The sequence below is a fragment of the Vulpes vulpes genome, chromosome 11, assembly GCF_048418805.1.
Source record: "Vulpes vulpes isolate BD-2025 chromosome 11, VulVul3, whole genome shotgun sequence".
Lineage (NCBI taxonomy): Eukaryota > Metazoa > Chordata > Mammalia > Carnivora > Canidae > Vulpes > Vulpes vulpes.
Genome location: NC_132790.1, coordinates 37,512,411 through 37,534,918, shown reverse-complemented (window position 1 = coordinate 37,534,918; position 22,508 = coordinate 37,512,411). Strand labels below are relative to the sequence as shown.

General features: G+C 33.7%; 1 protein-coding gene across 1 annotated transcript in view; it reads right to left on the bottom strand.

Moving 5' to 3' along the window:
* Positions 1-22,508, bottom strand: part of TMEM135 (transmembrane protein 135) — a 224,548-nt gene that overhangs the window by 75,374 nt on the left and 126,666 nt on the right. The window contains exon 6 of the mRNA XM_026015215.2: positions 2,427-2,473. Within this exon, the coding sequence (XP_025871000.1) occupies positions 2,427-2,473 (47 nt within the window). The remainder of the gene's footprint in view (positions 1-2,426; positions 2,474-22,508) is intronic.

The following is a 22,508-nucleotide window of genomic DNA, read 5'->3' as shown; positions in this document are numbered from 1 at the left end:
AAAGAACTATTCAAAAGTAAGATGTTTTCATTACACATTTTAATAGCCGTCATTTTGGTACTAAGAACACTGCATTGCTTTTTAAGTGAAATCATACTATAACCATTACATCCTGCATGTCACTTTTAGAAAATAATTATGGAACTACTTCTTCAAGTTCCTTCTCTAGATAAATAAAATTGGCACATTTTTCTCTACAGTTAGCATAAAAACACAAGTTGATTAATTTCTAACAAAATGATTCCCTTATCCTCTCTTCTCAAAGGAAGATATAAATGGAGGCCTGGGGACAATATCATTTGATATTAACTAATTTTTTGCAATTAGAAGTAAAATTGTTAATAAATGAAAAGTGACCTCAAATATCTGTATATAAAACTGAATTTTAAGAATAAAATATTTTAATGCAACTTGACTCATTAACTGCTATGTACAGTGTTGTTCGTTCATTTCAAACACAAGCCAGACTTCAGACAAACATGTAACATTGTTTTGATTGTAGTACTTTATAAATGGTTTTATTTTACCGTTTGCCAAACCCCTTTTGTTGAGTTATTCAAACTAACTTCTGCCAAGAACACTAGGAATTTGGTGATAGTGCTTCTTTTAGGAGAAAACAACCCCTTTCCTCAGAAAACGAAAAATGTTTATCTTGGCACTAAAACCTTGTATTGAGCCTTCTGGAAAGTTTTAAATTGTTGTTTTTAACCTAGACTTTGTGACTGAAACAGGAAAAGGTTTCATAGCTCTACACCAAAATACATATTTATAGGACTGATTTTCTTTCTACACCAAAAATACTACATTGATGGCAGCAGTTTTCAAAGTACGATTTCTGAGGACCAAGCTAAAACTTGGGCATTATCACTATATTCAACATACAATTTGTTTTTTAAACCTCAAAAAATGACAACCAAGAAATGCTAACTGTTGATCAAATATGCTATCTTTAAGTGTCATACCGGGGACTGCTGCATTTAACCATCTATCTGTTCCTTTAGGAGTTTTCACAAAAAGAAAATTTACTTGATATTGTATTTTTTCCTGTGCCGGTCAACAGAAGACAGGTTTCTAAGTTCTTATCTATTTTCTATTTTCCCCACCGGATATGTTTTACCTTAAGACTAGACAGACATAAAGATCAACCATGTGAATTCTTTGCAAAACTGTCCCAATAATGTATCTGAATATAATATACAATTTTGGAAATTGATGAAATGATATAGTCATTGTCCCTAATTCCTCTCACACCTAAATTGTTAAAATATAAGAAAGAGTTCAATTTCACAAAGACCCTCAGAGAGCTGCAATGATTTTTGTCACTAATAATTGACAAAAAATATTATGTACCCATTACCAATCGTTTTTGCACATCAAGTTCTCCCCACCTTGAAATATGATCCATTTTTCCCTTTTAATGATCTGGCTGTCCCTCTACAAGAATAATAGCAAGCAGCATCATTTTAAATGTGCATGTAAAATTTTTGATAAAGTCATAATAAGTTAAAATCATATTTTTGTGCTTATCAAATATTTATTAAGATGTTCTGACAGGAAATTAGTTGTTTTAAAATTCTGAGAAGTTGAATTGTCTTATTTAGGTAAAGAGAAAAAAGTAAAGATATCTACCACATATTTCTTATTAAAATCTGTAACTTTTGTCAATCAAGTACAAATTTTAACTTTAGAAGTTTGGTCCTTCCTGCTGTGGTTGAATTCTGCCTATATCCAGAAAAATCAAGAAAAAGTCTATTCAAGTTAATGAAATAAGAGTGAAATAAATGGGAATTGCTGGTATCAATAACAGTTATGAAGGAGTAGACTCTTCCCAATCAAAAATCCCATTGTTGTACTGTTATGGTTATAGAATGACAGTATCCTTTTCACTGGCCTTGCAGTCTTGAGCCATCCTAACACTCCTCCACAGGCCTCACAGTTTCAGTGTCAACGAGAAATCCAACTCTTGACATTAGGGACTAATTTAATATTTTAAAGACAAGTGATAAACACGGTATAGGTTACCTTTGCAGAAGATTTAGATTAAGCCCTACCATCACTTTTTTCTTATTTAAATTTAAAATGTTGCCTGTTTGATAAGGAGAGTGAAGACTATCTAAAATCAGGTCCACAAAAAACAAAAATTCTCTTATCAGTATTTGAGACTATTAATTTATATATTCAGCTCTCAAAGATGAACCTGTATGTAGAATGTGAAAAAAACAAATCTCCTTTTTCCTTCTCTCTATTCACTAAGAAGCAGTGATTTATCTCTAACCACTCTAAGGAAAACAAAAAAACAAAAACAAAACCTCATGCCACTTGTGAGAAATAATTATTTAGGGAACTTTAGTTACATAGCTGATTTAAAAAAACCACAAAGGAACACTAATTTCTCTATTAAAATAAATATGTATAACCGGACATACCTGAAAAAGAACATGTACATGGCAGCTGTGATGCAGAACAAAAGGACCTACAACAAGGAGAAAACATATTACTTGCAAAAGAACACTAACATCATTTGTGTGTCTTTCTTTTTAAATTTTAATTCTAGTATAGTTACCATACAGTGTTATCTTACTTTTAAGAGTATGAGATGATTCATCAATTCCATATATCACCTGGCACTCAACATGACAATTGTACTCCTTAATCCCCTCACCTATTTACCCATCTCCTTACCCACCTCTCCTCTGGTACCAACCATCAGTCTGTTCTCTATACTTAAGGGTCTGTTTCTTGGGTGCCTGGGTTTCAGTCTGTTGAGCGTCTACCTTCAGCTCAGGCCATAATCTCAGAGTCCTGGGATTGAGTCCCCACGTCATCGGTTCTCCCTCTCCCTCTGCCTGCTGCTCCCTCTGCTTGTGCTCTCCCTCTGTCAAATAAATAAATAAAATCTTTTTTAAAAAGAGTCTCTTAGTTTGTCTCTCCTCTTTTTTTCCCTTGTTTTGTTTCTTAAATCTCACAGGTGAGTGAAATTATATGGTATTTCTGACTGACTTATTTCACTCCGCATTATAATCTCTTCATCTATGTCGCTGTATCATTTGTGTCTTATAAAAGCAAAACACCCATATTAAATATTGTGCCTGAAACTATTTTTTTAAAAGATTTTATTTATTTGAGAGAGTAAGCAAGAAAGAGAGCACAAGTAAGGGGAGGAGCACAGGGAAAGGGAGAAGCAGACTTCCTGCTAAGAGGGGGCCCAACATGGCGCTGGATCCCAGAACCCCGGGATCATGACCTGAGACCAAGCCAGACACTTAACTGACTGAGCTGCCCAGGTGTCTCATGCTAAAACAACTTAAAGATGTGCAAAACTAATATTCAGGTATCATATTCTCTACCTTTCAAATAAACCATATAAGGCAATAATGAGTCTATATACACACACAAACAAAATTATATACATTATACAATATGTTTATGTATTATAATATGTATATATGTATATAGACTGGGTAGAAGGGTAACATGGTTCAAAACAGGACAACTTATCTCGAAGAATGCCTGGAAAAGCAAGTAACTTAAGGACAGAGACAATGGCTTTTATGTAATGAAGTTAGCAAATAAATGATAACTGTATTAACTGTTATACCAAGATGACCAGACTTTTTCAAATGTAAAATACAATTCAGTTGTCAACCAATTCTCATCAATAAGAAAAACTCCTAAAAATATAATCATCCTTTGTAGGATATAGACTAGCTATAAGAAAAATTCCTCTAGCACGGTAAACCTAAATTTAAAAGCTCCCCTCAAACACATCACACTAAACAAAACCAAGTAAGGTGTATATAGAGGGGCACCTGGATGGCTCATTCAGTTAAGCATCTGACTTGATTTTGGCCCAGGTCATGATCCTAGGGTTGTAAAATCAAGCCCTGTGTCCTTTTCCATACCTGGCTTGGAGCCTGCTTAAGATTCTTTCTCTCTCCTTCTCCCACTGCCTCTTCCTCCCTATTCTCTCTCTTTAAAAAAAAAAAAAAAAAAAAAATGTGTATATGGAAAGAATCCAGAATCCAAGTCCTGACCAAAAGCTAAGTTATGCCAACAAAGTGGAGCTCCATAAGTTGTTTCAAATCACTGAAAAACAGGGACACCTGGGTGGCTCAGTGGTTGAGTGTCTGCCTTCGGCTCAGGTCCTGATCCCAGGATCCTGGAATGAAGTCCCACATCGAGCTCCCCACAGGGAGCCTGCTTCTCCCTCTATGTCTCTGCCTTGCTCTCCGTGTCTCTCATGGATATATAAATAAAATCTTTAAAAAAAAAAATCACTGAGGGAATCCCTGGGCGGCTCAGCGGTTGAGCACCTGCCTTTGGCCCAGAGCGTGATCCTGGAGTCCCGGGATCAAGTCCCACGTCGGGCTCCCTGCATGGAGCCTGCTTCTCCCTCTGCCTGTGTCTCTGCCTCTCTCTCTCTCTCTCTCTCTCTCTGTGTGTGTGTCTTTCATGAATAAATAAATAAATAATCTTTAAAAAAAAGTCACTGAAAAACAAGTTGTAAAATGTATTCTTATGTTAACAGTGTAAACTAAACATGATAGTCAATGGCCTCTCCTAGACAAATGAATAATCTTTAACTGTAAAAGGGGTGACCACGAAGTACAACAAAAATGAATACAATACAAATAATTTCTAGTCAACTTAAGGAAAGTATAATAGTTTTGCTATTACAAATTATATTTCAAAGATTTGCCACCTTGGCTAAAGATAAGTACTATAAGCGTAACTGGAATGGCTCAGAAATCTATAAACCTACAAACCTAAAGAAAATAAGTATCAATTACTACAAAACAAATATTTTTATTTTTTATTATAGAGAAAATACAGAAAATATTTTTCTTTATGTAAAGTATATAAAATCCTTCTTTTTTAAAAAAATATTTTATTTATTTATTCATGAGAGACACAGAGAGGAGGAGGAAGAGTAGGAGGAAGAAGCAGGCTCCTCCCTGAGGCAGGGCTAGATCCCATGACCCTGGGATTATGACCTGAGCTGAAGGCAGACACTGTACTGACTGAGCCACCCAGGAGCCCCTGGAGTTCACTTTTTTATACAGTAGAGATTCAAGAGATGAAAATGTGTATGGGGAGAGGGGGGAATCTAAAGGATATTAATGTACAATTGATCAATTCATTTAACAAATATTTACTGAATTCCTATTATAAGCCACACACTATCCTTCAACTTACAACAGTATACAAGATGGACAAAGTCCTCGCCCTAATGAAAGTTATCTTTTAGTTAGGTAAAAAAAAGCATATCAGTTAATAAGAGCAGTTTTGGTGAAAACCAAAGCAGGATAACAAAATAAATGCAGGAAAATGGGGGTTGCTGTTTTATACAAAACATCCTTGGTCAAGGATGCAGAGACTTTACAGACACTGAGGAAATGGGAGATAAGCATGGGGATTAAATCAACAGAACCACTGAAAAGGTTCTGATTTTTATTATGAAAAGTGTTCAGTATTGTGTCAAAGATGCTAAAGATTGAATTTTTAGTGACATAGTGCTTCAAAGTTTTCTAAATTAAATGTGCTAATTTACTAAACATCTTGACTTTCAAAAAAAAATGCTTTTCCAAATAAACGTAAATCTGTAGTGAAATAAAATTTTCTGTGTTTCAAATTACAGAATTTAAAGCTAAAAGGAACTTAGACCTCTATAGTTTTTCATATCAGGAAACTAATATGAGAAGGTAGGTGATCGATCCATGCTTACCCTACTAGTTGTATATTGCATTTCCTTCATTAAACAAATATTGATCAAATTAGTTACTCTATAGCTGCTCTATGTAAGAATATTTAAATACAATTTTGACCCTCAAGGAGCTTACAGATACTGCTCCACAGTCCAGTTGTATAGCTACAGTTCACATGTGGCTAGTGAAATTTTTTAATAGCTTTATTGATGTAAAATTAACATATTTAATTTTGTAAATGTTGACACAAGAGTGTATAATAAGTGGTATAATATCCCTTGAATGGAGATCCCTATAAAATCATCATAATCAAGATAACAAACACATTCATCACACCAAAAACTTCTTAATAGCATTTTATCATCTTTGTATCTGTAAAACCTGTAGTGATGTTACCTCTCATTCCCAATATTAGTAGTTTGTATCTTATTTTCTTGATCAGTCTGAGTATTGATATATTAGCTGCATTGATTTTATCAAAGAACAAACTTGTGGTTTCATTAATTTCCTCTATCATTTTTCTGTTTTCTATCTCATTGATTTCAATTTGATCTTTATCAGTTCTTTTTTCTCTTTGTTTTGGATTTCATTTGCTTTTGTTTTTCAATTTTCTTAAAGACAGAAATTTAGACCATTGATCTAGATTTTTTTCTTTTTTAATATAGGTATATAATGCTATTAATATTTCCCTAATATCTGCTGTACATGTATCCTGCTAATTTTGATAAGATAGTTATTCCTTTTTATTCATTCGAAATAATTCCTAATTTTGCTTTTGCTTACTTCTGTGATCCATGACTTAGTTAGAAGTATGTTATTTAGTTTCCAAATATTTGGGGATTTTCAGTGACCTTTCTATTTTTACTGACTTCTTATTTGATTCCATTATGGTCACAAAATACTTTATATGACCTGATTATTTCTAAATTTATCAGGATTTATCTTATGTCCCAGAACATATCAGAATATATTCTATATATGAGGTAAATATCAATGAGTATTTTTTTTAAGTAATCCCTACACTCAACATGGGGCTCTAACTCACAATGCTGAGATCAACCAGGTACACCAACCTCCTCAATGTGCATTTTAAAAGAATGCACATTGAACTGTTGCTGGGAGAAATAATCTATATGTATCAATTAGGTCAAGTTGGTTGACAGAGTTGTTCAAATCTTCTGTATCCTTAATGATTTGTCTGCTTGTTCAATTACTGAGAAAAGTTACCAAAATGTCCTGCTATAATTGTGGAATTGTCTCTACAATCTCTCCCCACAGTTTTATCAGTTTTTCCTTGATGTATTTTGAAGTTTTGTTTTTAGGAATATAAACATTTAAAATTATGTCCACTTTATCATGATGAAATTATCTTATCTCTGATAATATTCTTTGGTCTGAATTCTGTCTGATAGTAATTCCAGATTTCTTTTAATACTATTAGTTATCCTTTTTTTTTCTTACTTTTAATTAATTGGGTCTTTATATTAGAAGTTCATTACATGTAGGCATCTTGTTGTTTCTCATTTTTTATCCTATCTGAAAATCTCTTCATTGGCATTGAGTGTTCATATTTAGCATGACTATTGGTAAGTTCACAATTAAATCTATCCTGGTATTTATTTTTCTATTGTTTCTCATTTGTGTCCTTTTCCTGCCTTTTCTGAATTATTTTTTATGATTCCATTTTCTCTCCTTTGTTGGCTTATTATAGTGTTCATTTTAGGGCTTATAGCATAGATCTTTAAATTGATACAGTCTCCATTCAAGGGATATTATATCACTTAACATATAATATAGAACTTTTATACTTCCATTCCTACTCTGACCTTTGTGCTATTTCATCATCTATCATATTTTAATCTACATTATAAAATGACTATATTTTAACATTTTCTCTTTAAAAATGTAGATCTAAAATAATTTCCTTTGTTTTGAAAGATAGTTTTGCAGGGTGTAGATTTCTAGGTTGACAGATCATTTTATTTTAGTAGTTGGCTCAACAAATGTCACTTTAATATCTTCTTACAATTTGATTATGATGTATCTTGGAGTAGTCTTCTTCATGTTTCTTCTATTACAGTTTCATTAAATTTCTTGGACTGGTGGGGTTACAATTTCACCAAATTTGAAATTTTTTCAGTCATAATTACATCAATATTTTTTCCTCCCTTTTCTTCCTTAGAACTCAAATTAATATTCAGTAGGTCCCCTGAAGTTGTCCCACAACAAAGGTTCTCCTTTTTTTAAGAAAAAAAAAAATCTTTGTGTTTTATTTTGGGTTGTTACATCTTCAAGTTCACCAATATTTTCTTCTGCAGCATGTGTCATTAGTGTCATTCAGTAAATTTTCCATCTTACATATTGTAATTATCATCGCTATAAGTTTGATTTAGATATTTCCCCCTATTTTCCGTGTCTCTAACTTTTTAGAACTATGGAATTAAGTTATAACAACTTTTTTTAAGATTTTACTTATTCATTCATGAGAGACACAGGTGGGGGGTGGGGGCAGAGACACGGGCAGAGGGAGAAACAGGCTTCATGCAGGGAGCCTGACGTGGGACTCAATCCCGGGTCTCCAGGATCACACCCTGGGCTGAAGCCAGTGCTAAACCACTAAGCCACCCGGACTGCCCATAATAACTCTTTTAAATGTCTTTGCCTACTAACTCTAAAGCTTTGTTTGGGATAGGTATTAACTGACATATTTATTGTGTCATTACAGGTCAAATTTTGTTTCTTACTGCATGCCTGGTATTTTTATTGGATATCAGACATACTGAACTTTACCTCAGTGAGTGCTGGGTATTTTTGTATTCTCATTAATCTTCTTGAGCTTTGTTCTGGGACACAATTATTTGGAAACTGTTTAATCATTTAGGGACTTGCTCTTAAGATATTTTAGGAGGGAGTAGAGTAGTGCTCAATTTAGAGCCAATTACTCTCCATAATTGAGAGAAGACCCTTATGTGTACTTTACCTAATACCACACAAATCTTGAGATTTTCCAGTCTGGCTAGTAGAAACAAGACACTATATTGCTGCTTTCTGAAAGCCAAGCACTCAAGTCAGGACCTCCAATCCTTTCAGGTTGTTCTTTCTTTGGCCTGGGGCATATCCCTCAGGTATATGCCCTAATCAGTAAGCAGCTAAGCACTTTACTGTCTAGTCTTATATGTTCTGTGAATTCTGTCCAGTATTGTTTCCTTTTATGTCCTTGACTTTGTCTGAATGCCTCCACTTTGATGCAAGCCTAAAAACTCTCATAAGCAGTAGGGAGTTTCATAGGGCATATTTTATTTCTTTCCAGCTCTCAGGGACCTCTGCCCTTTGGTGCCTAATGTCCAGGACCATGAAACCATTGTTTCATGTGTTGCACGGATTTTGGTTGTTTCAACTATAGGAGTAAAGATGACCCTGATCGACTGGTAGCTGTTACTATGTCAAGGACAGAAGCAGAGGATAGTTTAATTTAAATTATTTACAATTAAAAATAAATAAATAAATAATTTACAATTAAATAATATTAAAATTCAGTTTCTTACTCACACTAGTCATATTTCACATAATTAATAGCCACATGTGGTTGTGGATACTGTAACAGACAGGACAGAAACAGAATTACATCCATAATTGCAAAAATTTCTATTAGAACTGTCTGGCTAGTGACTGGTATTTTCACTGTGCATTGTGATGATGCTATGTAACACTTAAAATATTCTAACTGTGGCTATAAAGTAGGTATCTGTATACATCTATTTTTATACTTTACACTTTTATGTGTAAATTGACAGAAAATTTGTAATCACACTATTTAATTTACTCATTCATGGAAATAATACATCTATCACATATATTGGAAGGATTAAATTAGATAACATACAGAAAGCCTAAAGAGATACTAGTATATCAAAGATGCTCAATAAATAGTAACTATTCACAAGAAATAATTTCTCTGTAATTCTCTTCCATTTTACAACCATTTCACAATATACCTAAAAAGGGTAAGGAATTTTGCAATTGTTTTTTTTTTTTCACTTTAATTTTTTAACATTTTTTTAACTCAAAAAGCAATGTAGGGCATGTTCAACATGGTTGAACCTCAGAAACATTTAACTGAAATGACCACATGTTGCATGATACCATTCATATGAATTCCAAAATAGACAAATCTATTTACAGAAAGTAGAGTAATGGATGTCTAGAGCTACGGAAGTGAGGTGTGATAGCAACTGTTTGCTAATGGTGCAAAGTTTCTTCTGGAGGTGATGAAAAGTTTCTATAATTAGGTGTATGGATTGATGCAGAACTCTATAAATACACTAAAACTCACACAATTAACACTTTAAACTGGCAAATTTTATAGCATGTACATTACATGTCAAAAACTATTCAGAATGACTTTTACCAAGTAATGCATAAACACAATAAAACAAAACTGCAAACTAAACAAAAATACAATAAAAAGAAAGCTCTCTCTTATTCCAGATGTCTGATATCCTGTCTATATTTGTATATAGATATATACCTAATAAAGCTACTTTCCTTTTTAATTTTACACATACACAGACACCCATTTGGAAATGCTGGCATTTTTTAAAACAGTCTATGAATAGATATTTAGAGTTGATGGAGCCAGAAAATACTGAATACCAAAGTGTATCTGCAAACATGTGCACTTATATCTCTTCAGGTAAACTCTTAGACCTGAATTCACTGCATTTAGGGCTAGGTGCATTTTTTTATTTTGATGCATTCCCATCATCCATATATCAAAGCACCTATTTCCTTATACTACCTATCTTCCTATACCAGTTTGTGTTTTATCTAGCTGTTTATCCTTGCCAATCTGGATGAATGAAAGAAGCGATAGCTCATATTATAGTTGCATTTTTCTTAAAAGTGAAACTGAGCTTCCCAGATTTATAAACATTTTTGTTTGTCTTTTGGTCAGTTGGCTTACCTCTTTTTCATATCCTTTGCCTATTTTTGGATGGTTGATTTGTTAGAAACCATTTTTGTTTGTTGAAACTGCATATAGTTATATGAAAACATAAAACTGATTTCATTATTCTCTATTTGCACCAAGAATATGAATGGTTTAATCAAGTAATCATGTAAAGGAAATCTCACAATGTCCAATGCCAAAAGAACATTTTAAGCCAAGAGTATACACAAAGTATAACAAATAATGTGACAGTAAAGTTCATTCAGCTGAAAAATAGTTTTTTCTGGAATGCCTTTTTAGGAAGTGATAGATTTACAATACACAATTTCCTGCTATCAAGCTTACAAAACTTTCCGGGGGAAAAAAAAAAAAACTGTACTATTACTCTCCTCACTATGGCATGTGGAATTATATGAAAACTATCCTTCTCAAGGTTCTAACAAAGAAACAATATCACAATATATGAATACTTTAAAATCCTAAAAATAATCAGAAATACTAAAAAAAGTGAACATGTCCTGGAAAAGAAAGCTGTTTTTACCATTTAAGCCTCAAAATGGTTAAAACACATATCCTGAAGTCATTTTAGAGCCTACTAGAGACCTAAACAGATGGTGCATTTAACTACTTCCTACCACAGAGCTCTCCTGCTTTTCTTTAACATACTCGATTAGATGTTCTTTGTCCCTGGTCACTCCTTGAGTGTGTCCAAAGACAATAATGCCCTTTGCTGCCTGGCCTTCATTACTCATCAAGCCCAATTCCCTCATATTCATTGAGCCTTCTTGCATTACACAAATACTGAAATTGCATTTCTGTTTCTGTAAAAGAAGCAATCAATTTCCCCTTGCCCGTGCATAATTTATTCATATTTTAGCCATGTATCCACTCACCCATTCACAAAAATTGATCTGGTATCTATATGTTTGTAACACTTTGTGACTTAGCAAGTCAAAAAAAGAGAGAAAAAGAGAGGTAAGCTCCATAAGATCAGAAGCCCACACTATCTTTGAGTGAAAAAGAACAGATAAAGAAGCACAGGTTCTCACCTTCATTTATATATTTATTCAGTACTTGCTATATTGTCAGTATATTAGGAAAACAAAACTACATAACACTTAATACCTGTTTTCCTGATGAAGTCAGACTAGTGGAAATGCAGACACATTAACAAATCATTCCGATACAATACGCTAGGACAAAATATTTATACTTCACCATTCACGAGATACTCACCAAAACATGATTATGTTATTATTGTAATTAGTCAACATATTTAAGCAATGCTTTTTGGCCATCTATATACCTTTTTTTACATTTCCACCAGAAATTACTTAGAACACAAAGTCCCAAAGGACAGTCTTTATTTCACCTAATGCCATATATGGATAGATTTTTAATACATAAGGCTTTTGATAATGATGTTGGTTTCTGTTTATGGAATCTATCTTTCAAACAAATAATACTCACATTCATACAATTTTTAAAAGGCTGAACTTCTAAGTATTCTAAGTATTTTTTCACTTTTCTGCAAACACAGATCATTGCATGGCCTCGTGGGGAAAGGGCTTTTCTTGGATGAATCAGTGTTTCCTAATTTGCAATGTATATATTTTAACTTTGAACACACAACACATCATTATCATAAAATTGACTGGCTTTAGATAATGCATAATTTTAAACAGTGCTATTCTCAAGTTAAATAGCTATGTGTTGCTTTATAATTTTTAAGGATTCTTATGTAATTAAAATCTCACTTAGCATACAGCCCATCTTTTTAATCTGTCCCTTTGTTTTAGATTGTCAGTTTTTGATTTTTTAAAAATTTCCCTTCCTTGTTAAAACAAATACAGGAACAGTACAAAATACCTTACAGAGAATCTTAGAGTCACAAAAGCCAGACTAGAGGTCAGCAAGAAGTCTTATTAGGTCTTCAGATTAAGACTAAAAACTTGATCAAATCACTTCCATTTTTAAAACCTTAACTTTCATCTTTAAAAGAAGTTAATTTCTAGGGTTCTTCAAAACTTCAAAATTCTATGATTCCCTACATCAATTTTTTCACCACACAATAAAATTATCAAAGTACACTGTCACTAATATACCAGGAGACAAATCTCAGAATATCTGTATATACTAGGCAAATTAAAGTATTTGCACTGACTGAGCCGAGTATAAGAAATATCACTAAATATGACCAAAATTTGGTCCTCGCCTCTGCCTTGCACTGCTCACTATTCTTGATTTAATACCTTCAAGGTCAGCAAACACAGTCTGGCAACACATTAACCTTGAAATTTTCCAGTTGTGAAAGAGTTACGTTAGATAGCCACTGGGAAGTATAGTCTAAATGATATTCTGTCCTTTTATGGTTAAGTGAGTGAACTGTACTTTGTTTCCCACAGAAATGATACAATTTAAAGTATACACCATGAAAAATTTCAGTACACAGTAACTAATACAACCTGCAAATTAATTCCTTATAACAACAAAATGCTAATTATGCTAGCTGATTTTTTTAAAAATAGCTTTAAATACCTATTTAAAAGATTACAAGATGAAGGTTTATACATAGAAACATTCAGTGCTTATTTAAAAAAAAATTTTTTTTTAATATAATAGGTAAAAGCCAAGACATGAATTCATTCACTGAACAAAATATTCACTGAAAATATACTCTTTGAACTGTACTATAAACACCAATTAGACATTATCATCATACACCCACAACACTTTATTGGCATCTCAATTATGATCATGAAAAGGAAATGCAGTTTATTGAAAGAGTTTGGCCACTGATTTATATTTTAAAGTTATCAAGATATTCAGCTGCTTCTTTTTTTTCCCCCATATCAATTTCTCTATTGTATGGTCAATTCACTGGTCATTAAAAGTCATTAAAAGTCATTAAAAATTCAATTCCAAACAAACAGGAAAAGAATTATGAAAAGGAAGCCAAAGGAAACCACAGATGCAGTTAGTAAAGGTAACTCAAGACCACCAAAGAACCAGAGAACATGAATAAAGAGGAAAGTAGAGGAATAAAACAGATTAACAAACTTCTACTGATTAATAGTGCCAGGTACTATAAAAGGTATTTTTAAAATGCTATCTTTAATCCTAATAATGACTCTTCAAGGTAGGTTTTTTTTTCACTCCCATTTTAAAGATGAGGCAGGTAGGCTCAGAAGATAAATTACTCACCTAAAATCACAGAGTATTTAGTGGCTGAACTAAGACTCAAAGCTAAAACTATTCTGATTTCAAATTCAACACTTTCAATTATACTTCTCTGCCTCTAGAAAATATTTTATTAACGTTTATTGAGTGGTTACAGTGCTTCCATGGAGGAATAATCCCCATAATGCTCCCAATATATTATTTTTTTTAACTAGTGTTTATCATTTTTTAAAAAAGGAGTGAGGAAAATTTTCCGAGTTCAATATAGTAATTAAAAACCAGTGCAACAACAAATCAGTTGCTGATGTTATTGGGCTTGCTACATGTCACATACTGTATTAGGTTTTTGACATGTATCACCTTATGTAATCCTCAAAATAGCCCTACAACGTAAGGATCTCTACTTCAGGGAAGATGTTTAGAGAGACAGTTATGGGTTCAAGAGAGGTTTAGAAACCAGGTGTGATTCCAATACCCCGGAGCTGCCATCGATTTCTCGTAAAGATTTCTTTAATAACCCCCATTAAAGCATGACAGCTTTCATAAATTTCATCCAACTTAATTATGAAACATCTCTTATTTTCATGCACAGCAAATAAAATAGTAAGTTAATATACAGTCTTTGTGTGAAAAAACTCAGTTTCCTTGATGAACCAGATTTAAGAAAAGCAAAGATGACAAGAAAATGCCATAAGCCTCAAAATTTATACAAAATATTTATTCTAGTAAAGAAAAACACATCTAAAAAATATACTTTTTCGGGATCCCTGGGTGGCGCAGCGGTTTGGCGCCTGCCTTTGGCCCGGGGCGCGATCCTGGAGACCCGGGATCGAATCCCACATCGGGCTCCCGGCGCATGGAGCCTGCTTCTCCCTCTGCCTGTGTCTCTGCCTCTCTCTTTCTCTCTGTATGACTATCATAAATAAATAAAAAATTTAAAAAAAAAAAATACTTTTTCAATTTCCAAAATAGGTAATTTAAAAAATATACTTTTTCAATTTCCAAAATAGGTAATTTAAATATTACAATTAAAAAAATGAAAATCAAGAAACCTTCCATATTTATATATTAAGTGAGATGAAAAAAGTGACATGAGCCAGTTTTCCAGTATGTTTACATAGCCATGTAAGGGACTATTCTTTATCCTAATACTGACAAACATGTTACTTTTTCAATTCAGAACAAAACAACACAAAAAACCTCATGTGTCATTCAGCACATGGAGGAGAAAGGTTTTATATGGATGGATTCAGAGCGAAGTTAAAGCTGAAAAAATATTGTGTTTTCAGCATGGCAAAGTAGACAGGTCACCTAAGTGAAACCTCATTATTTTAAGTAGACAATCGTAGCAGGTTAGTTATTTTCATCCAAATGGTAGTATCCCCATTAACCTCAAATAAGAAACAGGCTTAGGGTAATACTATGTTTTTCCTTCAGAGATATTACAAAAATAAATAAATAAGAGGACCCAGATTATTTTAGATAAGTTGTAGCAAGGCCACATATAAATAGTACATGCCAATACAGCAATGCAGATTTTTATCACTTGATAAAGGTAAGAAAGACCTTAGAGAGAGGGTTATTATAATACTAAGGTGGCCAGTAAGATAGCACTTAACTACTTCACCAAACAAAATTGTGCTGTGGACCGAAAGCCAACAGCTGCCCTCCAGCTGGGTTCCATATATTTTAGGTATCCACTGAGAACCAACTCAATCCCAATGTATAATCCCCCTCCCCCCCTCAAAACAGCCATCAACAATAAGTAAAAGGATATGTAATCTCTTTACTCTTATTTTAAACACAGCATACGGGTAATTTTACTCATGAATTGGTATAATAAAATATCACTTAGTTCTCCCAAATAGTATACCCTATTCCCATTCTTTGGGTATATGATCATTCCAGTATTCATCTGAGAAAATCCTTCCTTGATTAGGCATGGCATTGCTCATATCTGTCTTGGTTCTCACTATTTCTATCCAGCTGCTGATTCCTCTCTGCATACTACCATTTCTTCAGGCAGAAAGGTTCAGAACTAATGGGCTGTTTTGGTTTGTTTCTTGTTTCCCAATAAAGATATAAAAAATCTTAAAGCACAACATAGTAAGCATTACCTCTACAAAAAAAAAAAAAAAAAAGGGCGAGGGTGGGGGTATAGAATGTGTTTGAATTCTGAATCAGATGAACTGTGGAAGACTTTTCAATCATCTCTTCCAAACTGAATTCACACATAAGATTTTTCCTTTTGAGTTTCCTAGGCTTATTACATCAAAGAAACAATATACCAAGGCCTCTCAGCTTATGTCGAGTAACTAAGAAACCTCCATTTTCTGTGTTGTTTTTTTCCCTCCCCAGTCAGCAAGACAGATGCAGTACCCAGTTTATCACAAAGAGATATAACGATATATGGGAACATGTGCTTTTTCAAAATACCTACGAAAGTATCTTAACAGTTTTAATAAAAAAGAGAAAGATAAAAAAAAATTTTTAAATCACTACTGAGATCTTTTAAACTCAACTTTGTTCAGTATTTATGGGTCTAAGGCAATAAGAAGAAACTTAAATGCTTATCTGGCCTTTCCCAACAGTAAAAATGAATTAAGAATAAACAGAGATAAAAATCTAATCCAAAATGAAGTTCACATCCAGTATTAGCTATTAGTTATGGACTGCAAAGTGATTTATAGAGTAGACATCACCTCTATCATGGAAATCTCTGGTCTGCCTGTACTCCAGTTGCATGAGGTCTAGACCTTGAATGAAATTTGTGTACAGGCAGTTTCAAGGATGAATTTGTACCATATTACCTAAAATGCAGGCAGAAAATGTGTGTCTGTCTACAAGTCAAAATCACAATTTTAGGCACTAATATCTGGGAATGTTTGCTCATATTCTTTGCCCCTTAAAAGTACATTATTCTTAAAATGCTGGTGTCAGTACTGTGTATATATGTTTGCATGTGTTTGTGTAAAGACAGAGAGGTACATAAGCTGGTTTATATGCATGACTCCTCTTTAGAATCCTCTTACCAAAGGAGGTATTCCCTACACTTTCCAAATAAACTCAAAATAATGTACCTGCAAATCTGAGTACAGTCTACACCTGGAGAAACCACCACCTTCTTTTTTTCTCTCCATCTTACTTGCTTTTCCATAATTCCTATATCTGATAGGACTAGGAGTCTTCAAAATGAAGAATGTGATCCTCATGTGCTATTTTCATTCTTCAATTATGTTCACAACCTGATAATCATCGACTCCTATAGAAACTGTCATGAAAGGAAAAGTAAGTTTTGTTTTCCTTCTTTTTTTTTTTTTTTTTTTTTCCTAAAAGATTTCATTAAAAGCCATGGGAAGAAACAAACAAAGGTTTTCTTAAACTGTTTCACAATAGGGCAGCCCGGGTGGCTCAGCAGTTTAGTGCCTCCTTCAGCCCAGGGCTAGTCCTAGAGATCCGAGATCGAGTCCCATGTCAGGCTCCCTGCATGGAGCCTGCTTCTCCCTCTGCCTATGTCTCTCATGAATAAATAAATAAAATCTTTAAAAAAATTTTTTTCCACAATAGCATTCTTAATGTTCTCACAGTCTTTTTTTAGTAGCAATTAGCAATTCAGCTGCAGTTTTAACTTACTACTGTAGCATATTACATTTATTTAAAAGTACAAAAAACATGAATTTATAATTACTGTTATATGCCAAAGTAATACCTTGAAAATGCAGATTACTGAACATATAGACATATGGACATAGAATTCATGGTTAAGAACAACAACAAAAACTATTCATATAAATTATAGACTTAGTTATTTCTCTCATCTAACTCAGATTTTTGGAGGTGGCTATTTTTAAAGGTCTCTCACAGTTGACAAAGTTAGGGCCTTCTTGAAATAAATTTCTACAAATTATAGAACATACAAAGCACCCCTGGGATATTTCTGAAACTCCATGTCTAAAAAACATTGTTCCCTCCATCCACAAAGTTAGAATGAGATGAATAAGCAGTGTATCAGCAGAGCAGAATGACCCAATATTGTCATGCTGGGAAGATGACTAGAAGTGAAAGAGAGAGTAACACCATAAAAAATAAGTCCTCACAACACTTTGAAATTGATAGGACTTGGGCTTCTTAGTCTTCAAAATTTAATTAGTAATAATAAACCAAACTAATTGGGAGTAGAAACTGCAAAGTTCTCTTCAGAGCATTTCTAAATGTAATTTTCTAGGTGTATTAAATATAGGGCATGGCAAAAATGAGGTATGCATGTACGTCAGCCAAAATTTTCATATGGAAATTCTTTCATAACAACAAATCGTCTGATTAATATTTTAATAGAAAAGGCCCCTAAGGAAAGCAGGTGGTTTCTGGTACACACAGTTTCAGTGTCTGAGCTATCCTAAGTGTACATTCCTTCATCTTAATCAAGCTAGGAGCCAAAGTATAAACTGGCATTTATGGAAGCATGATTTCATTATTATGAAAGTGAAAAGGGGTACAATGACCAGTTTTTAAATGAAAACTAAACATTAAAATATTGGTAATAACTCTGCTCCAAAAATTTCACTGGAAATAGACTTTTATATATACTGAGACCTAGTTGAACAAAAAATAAATTCTTTAACTAAACATACTCATTATTTTATTTATATATATATATATAGTATGAGGGACTAGAAGAAAACTTTTCCCGTTATCTATAACAATAAGGTGACACCTGAATTTCATTTTGGATTGTTAGGTCACCAAACTACTAATCAAAGCACTTTACTTATATAAGCTAAATTTCAACACAAAACTACTGCCTGATTATTCCATTTCTGCATACATATATAAATAAAACTGCTGGCCAACTAGCCTTCAAAAGTTAAGTGATCTCTACCCAAGTGATTATATGTTATTCTTAGTATTAATAATTTCCAGTACTCAGAGGCACCTGGGTGGCTCAGTATTGAGCGTCTGCTTTGGGTCTGGGGATCAAGTCCCACATCAGGCTCCTTGCAGGGAATCTGCTTCTCCCTCTGTCTGTCTTTGCCTCTCCGTGTGTGTCTCTCATGAATAAATAAAATCTTTAAAAATAGTAATAGTAACTTCCAGTACTCAAATTGCTTTCACTGATACATTTTAATCTGAGTTGCTAGCTCTAATTAGTTTCATATAAATGTATGCAAATATTTCTAATGACTCGTTTGAATTTTTATGTAAATCATTTTGAACAGATATTTGACAAGAATACCACTGTCTTGCTTTACTCAAGTATCCATATATCATCTGTATAAATGGCAACCTGCAAATTTTACAGCCCTGTGAATAGACAATTGTCCATCTTGGGAGGATCCAATAGAATCAACATGAACACTAGGGGAGAAAATAAGATTCAGGCATTATCACCAATTAAGGGAAAGGTACTAAAATCAATATGAGTGGGTATATTCATTTTTCTATTATCTAGGTAATAGAGAACAGATGTGGAAGAAATGGGGCCCAAGGGAGCTAAGTTTGATGAGATCAAGAGTCATTAGAGAGGACAGGCCCAGAAGGATGGTACAGAGGTAGACCTTACAAAGCAAAGAGCAATGGAATTGACAATGTGAAGGGCAGAGTAAGAAGCTGTTGAAAATAATTGCTTCCAACTTTCCACTTCTGCCTACAGCCACTAGGAGCTGGACTAATCACTTCAGGCCCAGAACAGTCTCAAAGATCAAATGGACCACATTGTAAATCACTCACTCTGCCAAATCTATAGAGCCCAGTCCCAGACTTTCTCACCCTTGGCACTAGTGACAATTCTTTGCTATTAGGTGTTGAGAAGTAAGAGGCTATCCCATGCACTATGGATGTCTAGCAGCATCTCTAGCCTTTCCCACCAGATGACAATGGCACCCCCAACACCAGTGAGGACAACCAAAAATGTCTCCAAACATTGCCAAATAGCTCTTAGAGGGCATTCAAAATTGCTCCCAGCTGAAACCATTAACCTAGAGGAAGCCTACAGATTTTTTACATGGACAACTCATACAATCCTAAGCACTGATAAATCCCTAAGAACTATCTAATCTAACCAGTTGTCTGCTACATGAGTCCCTTCTGTGATGAACATAAGTGATCACTATACAGCTTTAGCTTAAAAATCTCCTAGAATGAAAAACCCTCAACTTTGCCACGCAACCAAATCTATTTTTTTGGACAGTTCTATTTGAAAATTCTTCCTCATCATTGCACTGAAATCTACCTTCTCTAAATCACACCTCTAATTTCTAGTTCATTTAAAAAAAAAAAATCTTCCACAAAATCAGTCCTTCAAAGATGATAACCTCAATACCTTCATCCCTCTGTAGGTCAGAACTACAAGGGACACTTAGACAATCTCAAACAATATCTTAGGTACTCAGGACACCTGGGTGGCTCAGCAGTTTAGCGCCTGCCTTTGGCCCAGGGCATGGTCCTGGCAGGTCCCGGTATCAAGTCCCACATCGGGCTCCCTGCTTGGAACCTGCTTCTCCCTCTGCATCTGTCTCTGCCTCTCTCTCTGTCTCTCTCATGAATAAATAAATAAAATCTTAAAAAAAAAAAAAAAAGAAAAACTTAGGTACTCAATGGCCAAGAGTCACTCATGCTATTCTATGGAGGACAGAGGAACTGGACTTTCAGCTCCAGGCAGGTCCTGCCCTGGATCAAATATGCATTTATAGCAACGTTTATAAAACCCTTTTTTTTATTTAAGCTTTTATATCCTCAAAATTACATCTATAACTTATGGAATAATTTTTCTTTTCTAATTATTTTCTAATAATTTCTAATTATTTTCTTTTCATTGAAATAGCATTAGATTCCTGATAAAGTTTTAAATTCTTTAAAACAAAGATCTACTCCCTCTTTGGTGGGCTAAATGATATATATTCCTTAAACATACTAAGACTCTTCATTTTGCTATTTTACTATATTCATTGCTTTCTTAGATGTAAGTTAGTTCTTAATTTTGTATAACTTCATTTTAGCGTGTAATTGGTGCTCTGAATTTGGGACTGCTAAATTTCTAGAATATGTTTTTTAAATATCTGATAAAACTAAAGCATACAACTTCCTATTTAGAAAACATATTTTAGAATTGGCTTAAGGTAAAAGTATTTTTATAAGGCTTTAAATCATTTGTGTTTTGCCTGAATTATTAACCTCCCATATCCACAACTCAGCTGGTCGGTCAATAAGTCTAATTACCTAAAGTGGTAATTAGTTTTGTTTTTTAAGCAAAGAACTCTTTATTCACATAAAATAAATAAATATAGAAATGTTCTGCCTGAGGTACTGCTTTGTCTCCCATGCCATCTACACAGGAGTTCCTGAGAGGTTCTGCAAAACTCTAGAAATATGTGAAGATTATCTCAGGAAACACTATATTGGCACATAGTTTGAAAAAGAAAAAAAGTTCAGAGCCTGAAAGAGATGCCACAACTAGCATGTACTTGATTTATAGTAAATTACCTCATGTCCTTTCTCACAGTAAGTGTGTTTCTTAGTTTACAAGTCATTCTAGAAATGTGGGTTAAGTGGTCTCAAAAACAGTAGCAAATTCAGCACAGAACTGAAAGGTAGGAGACTGGGATGCTGGAGGAAGGCATAAAAATAATGATGTCATAGCTGAAAGCAAAAGGAAAATAAGAAATTGGTTAAGAATATTATATTGTTTGCAAAGATGGCCAGAACAATTTCTCCTATCCCTATGTGCCTGCCCACTTGCAATTTGACTTCACAGCTCTGTTCATTAAATACAGAGATAAAGACAGAGATTTCTCCCTTCTTGGGTTAACCCTACAATTTGCTTTCATCAACAGAATGTGGCAAAAGTGACACTGTGTGACTCCCAAACCGAGGCTCCAGTATCACCTCTTGGAACCTTGTGATCAATCACCAATCTGAGGCTGAGAGACCAGGAAGACAGAGAAGCCAATGTCTGGGTCAACATCATCTGAGACCATGAAGCCCCAATCAAGGTACTAGAATATTAAAGCTGTGTGAGTAATCCCGAGAGAAACCAGCAGAACAACTGCCTGGCTAAGTCCAGATGAAATTGCTGATGTGCAGAATCATAAGCAAAATTTCTGCTGTTTGGAAGCCACCAAGTTTGAGGAAGGTTCACTATACAGCAATAGACAGTAAGTAAGCAAAGCTCAAAATTAATCTGGATATCATTTACTGTAGAATAAAGAACCTTAATCAATTTGATAGGTCCTAAATGTATAGATATTATGGGATTTAAAAATACTTCATATTAGTAGTAGTAATAATATAGTATTTGTTTAATATGTTAAAGAAATGTGTATCTTTTAGAAACAATTTAATCTAGGATGATTTGAAACATTTTAATGAATCTAAAATGTATAGAAAACGGGTTTTTGCATTACTAAATACTAATGAATTGTTGGTTTTAAATATATGATAAAAATTTAGTAACAGAATAAAATTCTTTAGTAACTATATTTCCTTGTATATTCCATCAGTGTTGAATAGGAAGTTGATTATGGATATATAAAACCTAGAACATACTTTTTATGACCTAATAAAGATGCATATTTTGGAAACTAACACATCTTTCTCCAATTCTTTATTCAAAAGGTTGGCTGAAAAAATATCTTAGAATCATTCAATTGTTGTAGCAGCAGAAACTCTGCAAAAGTGAC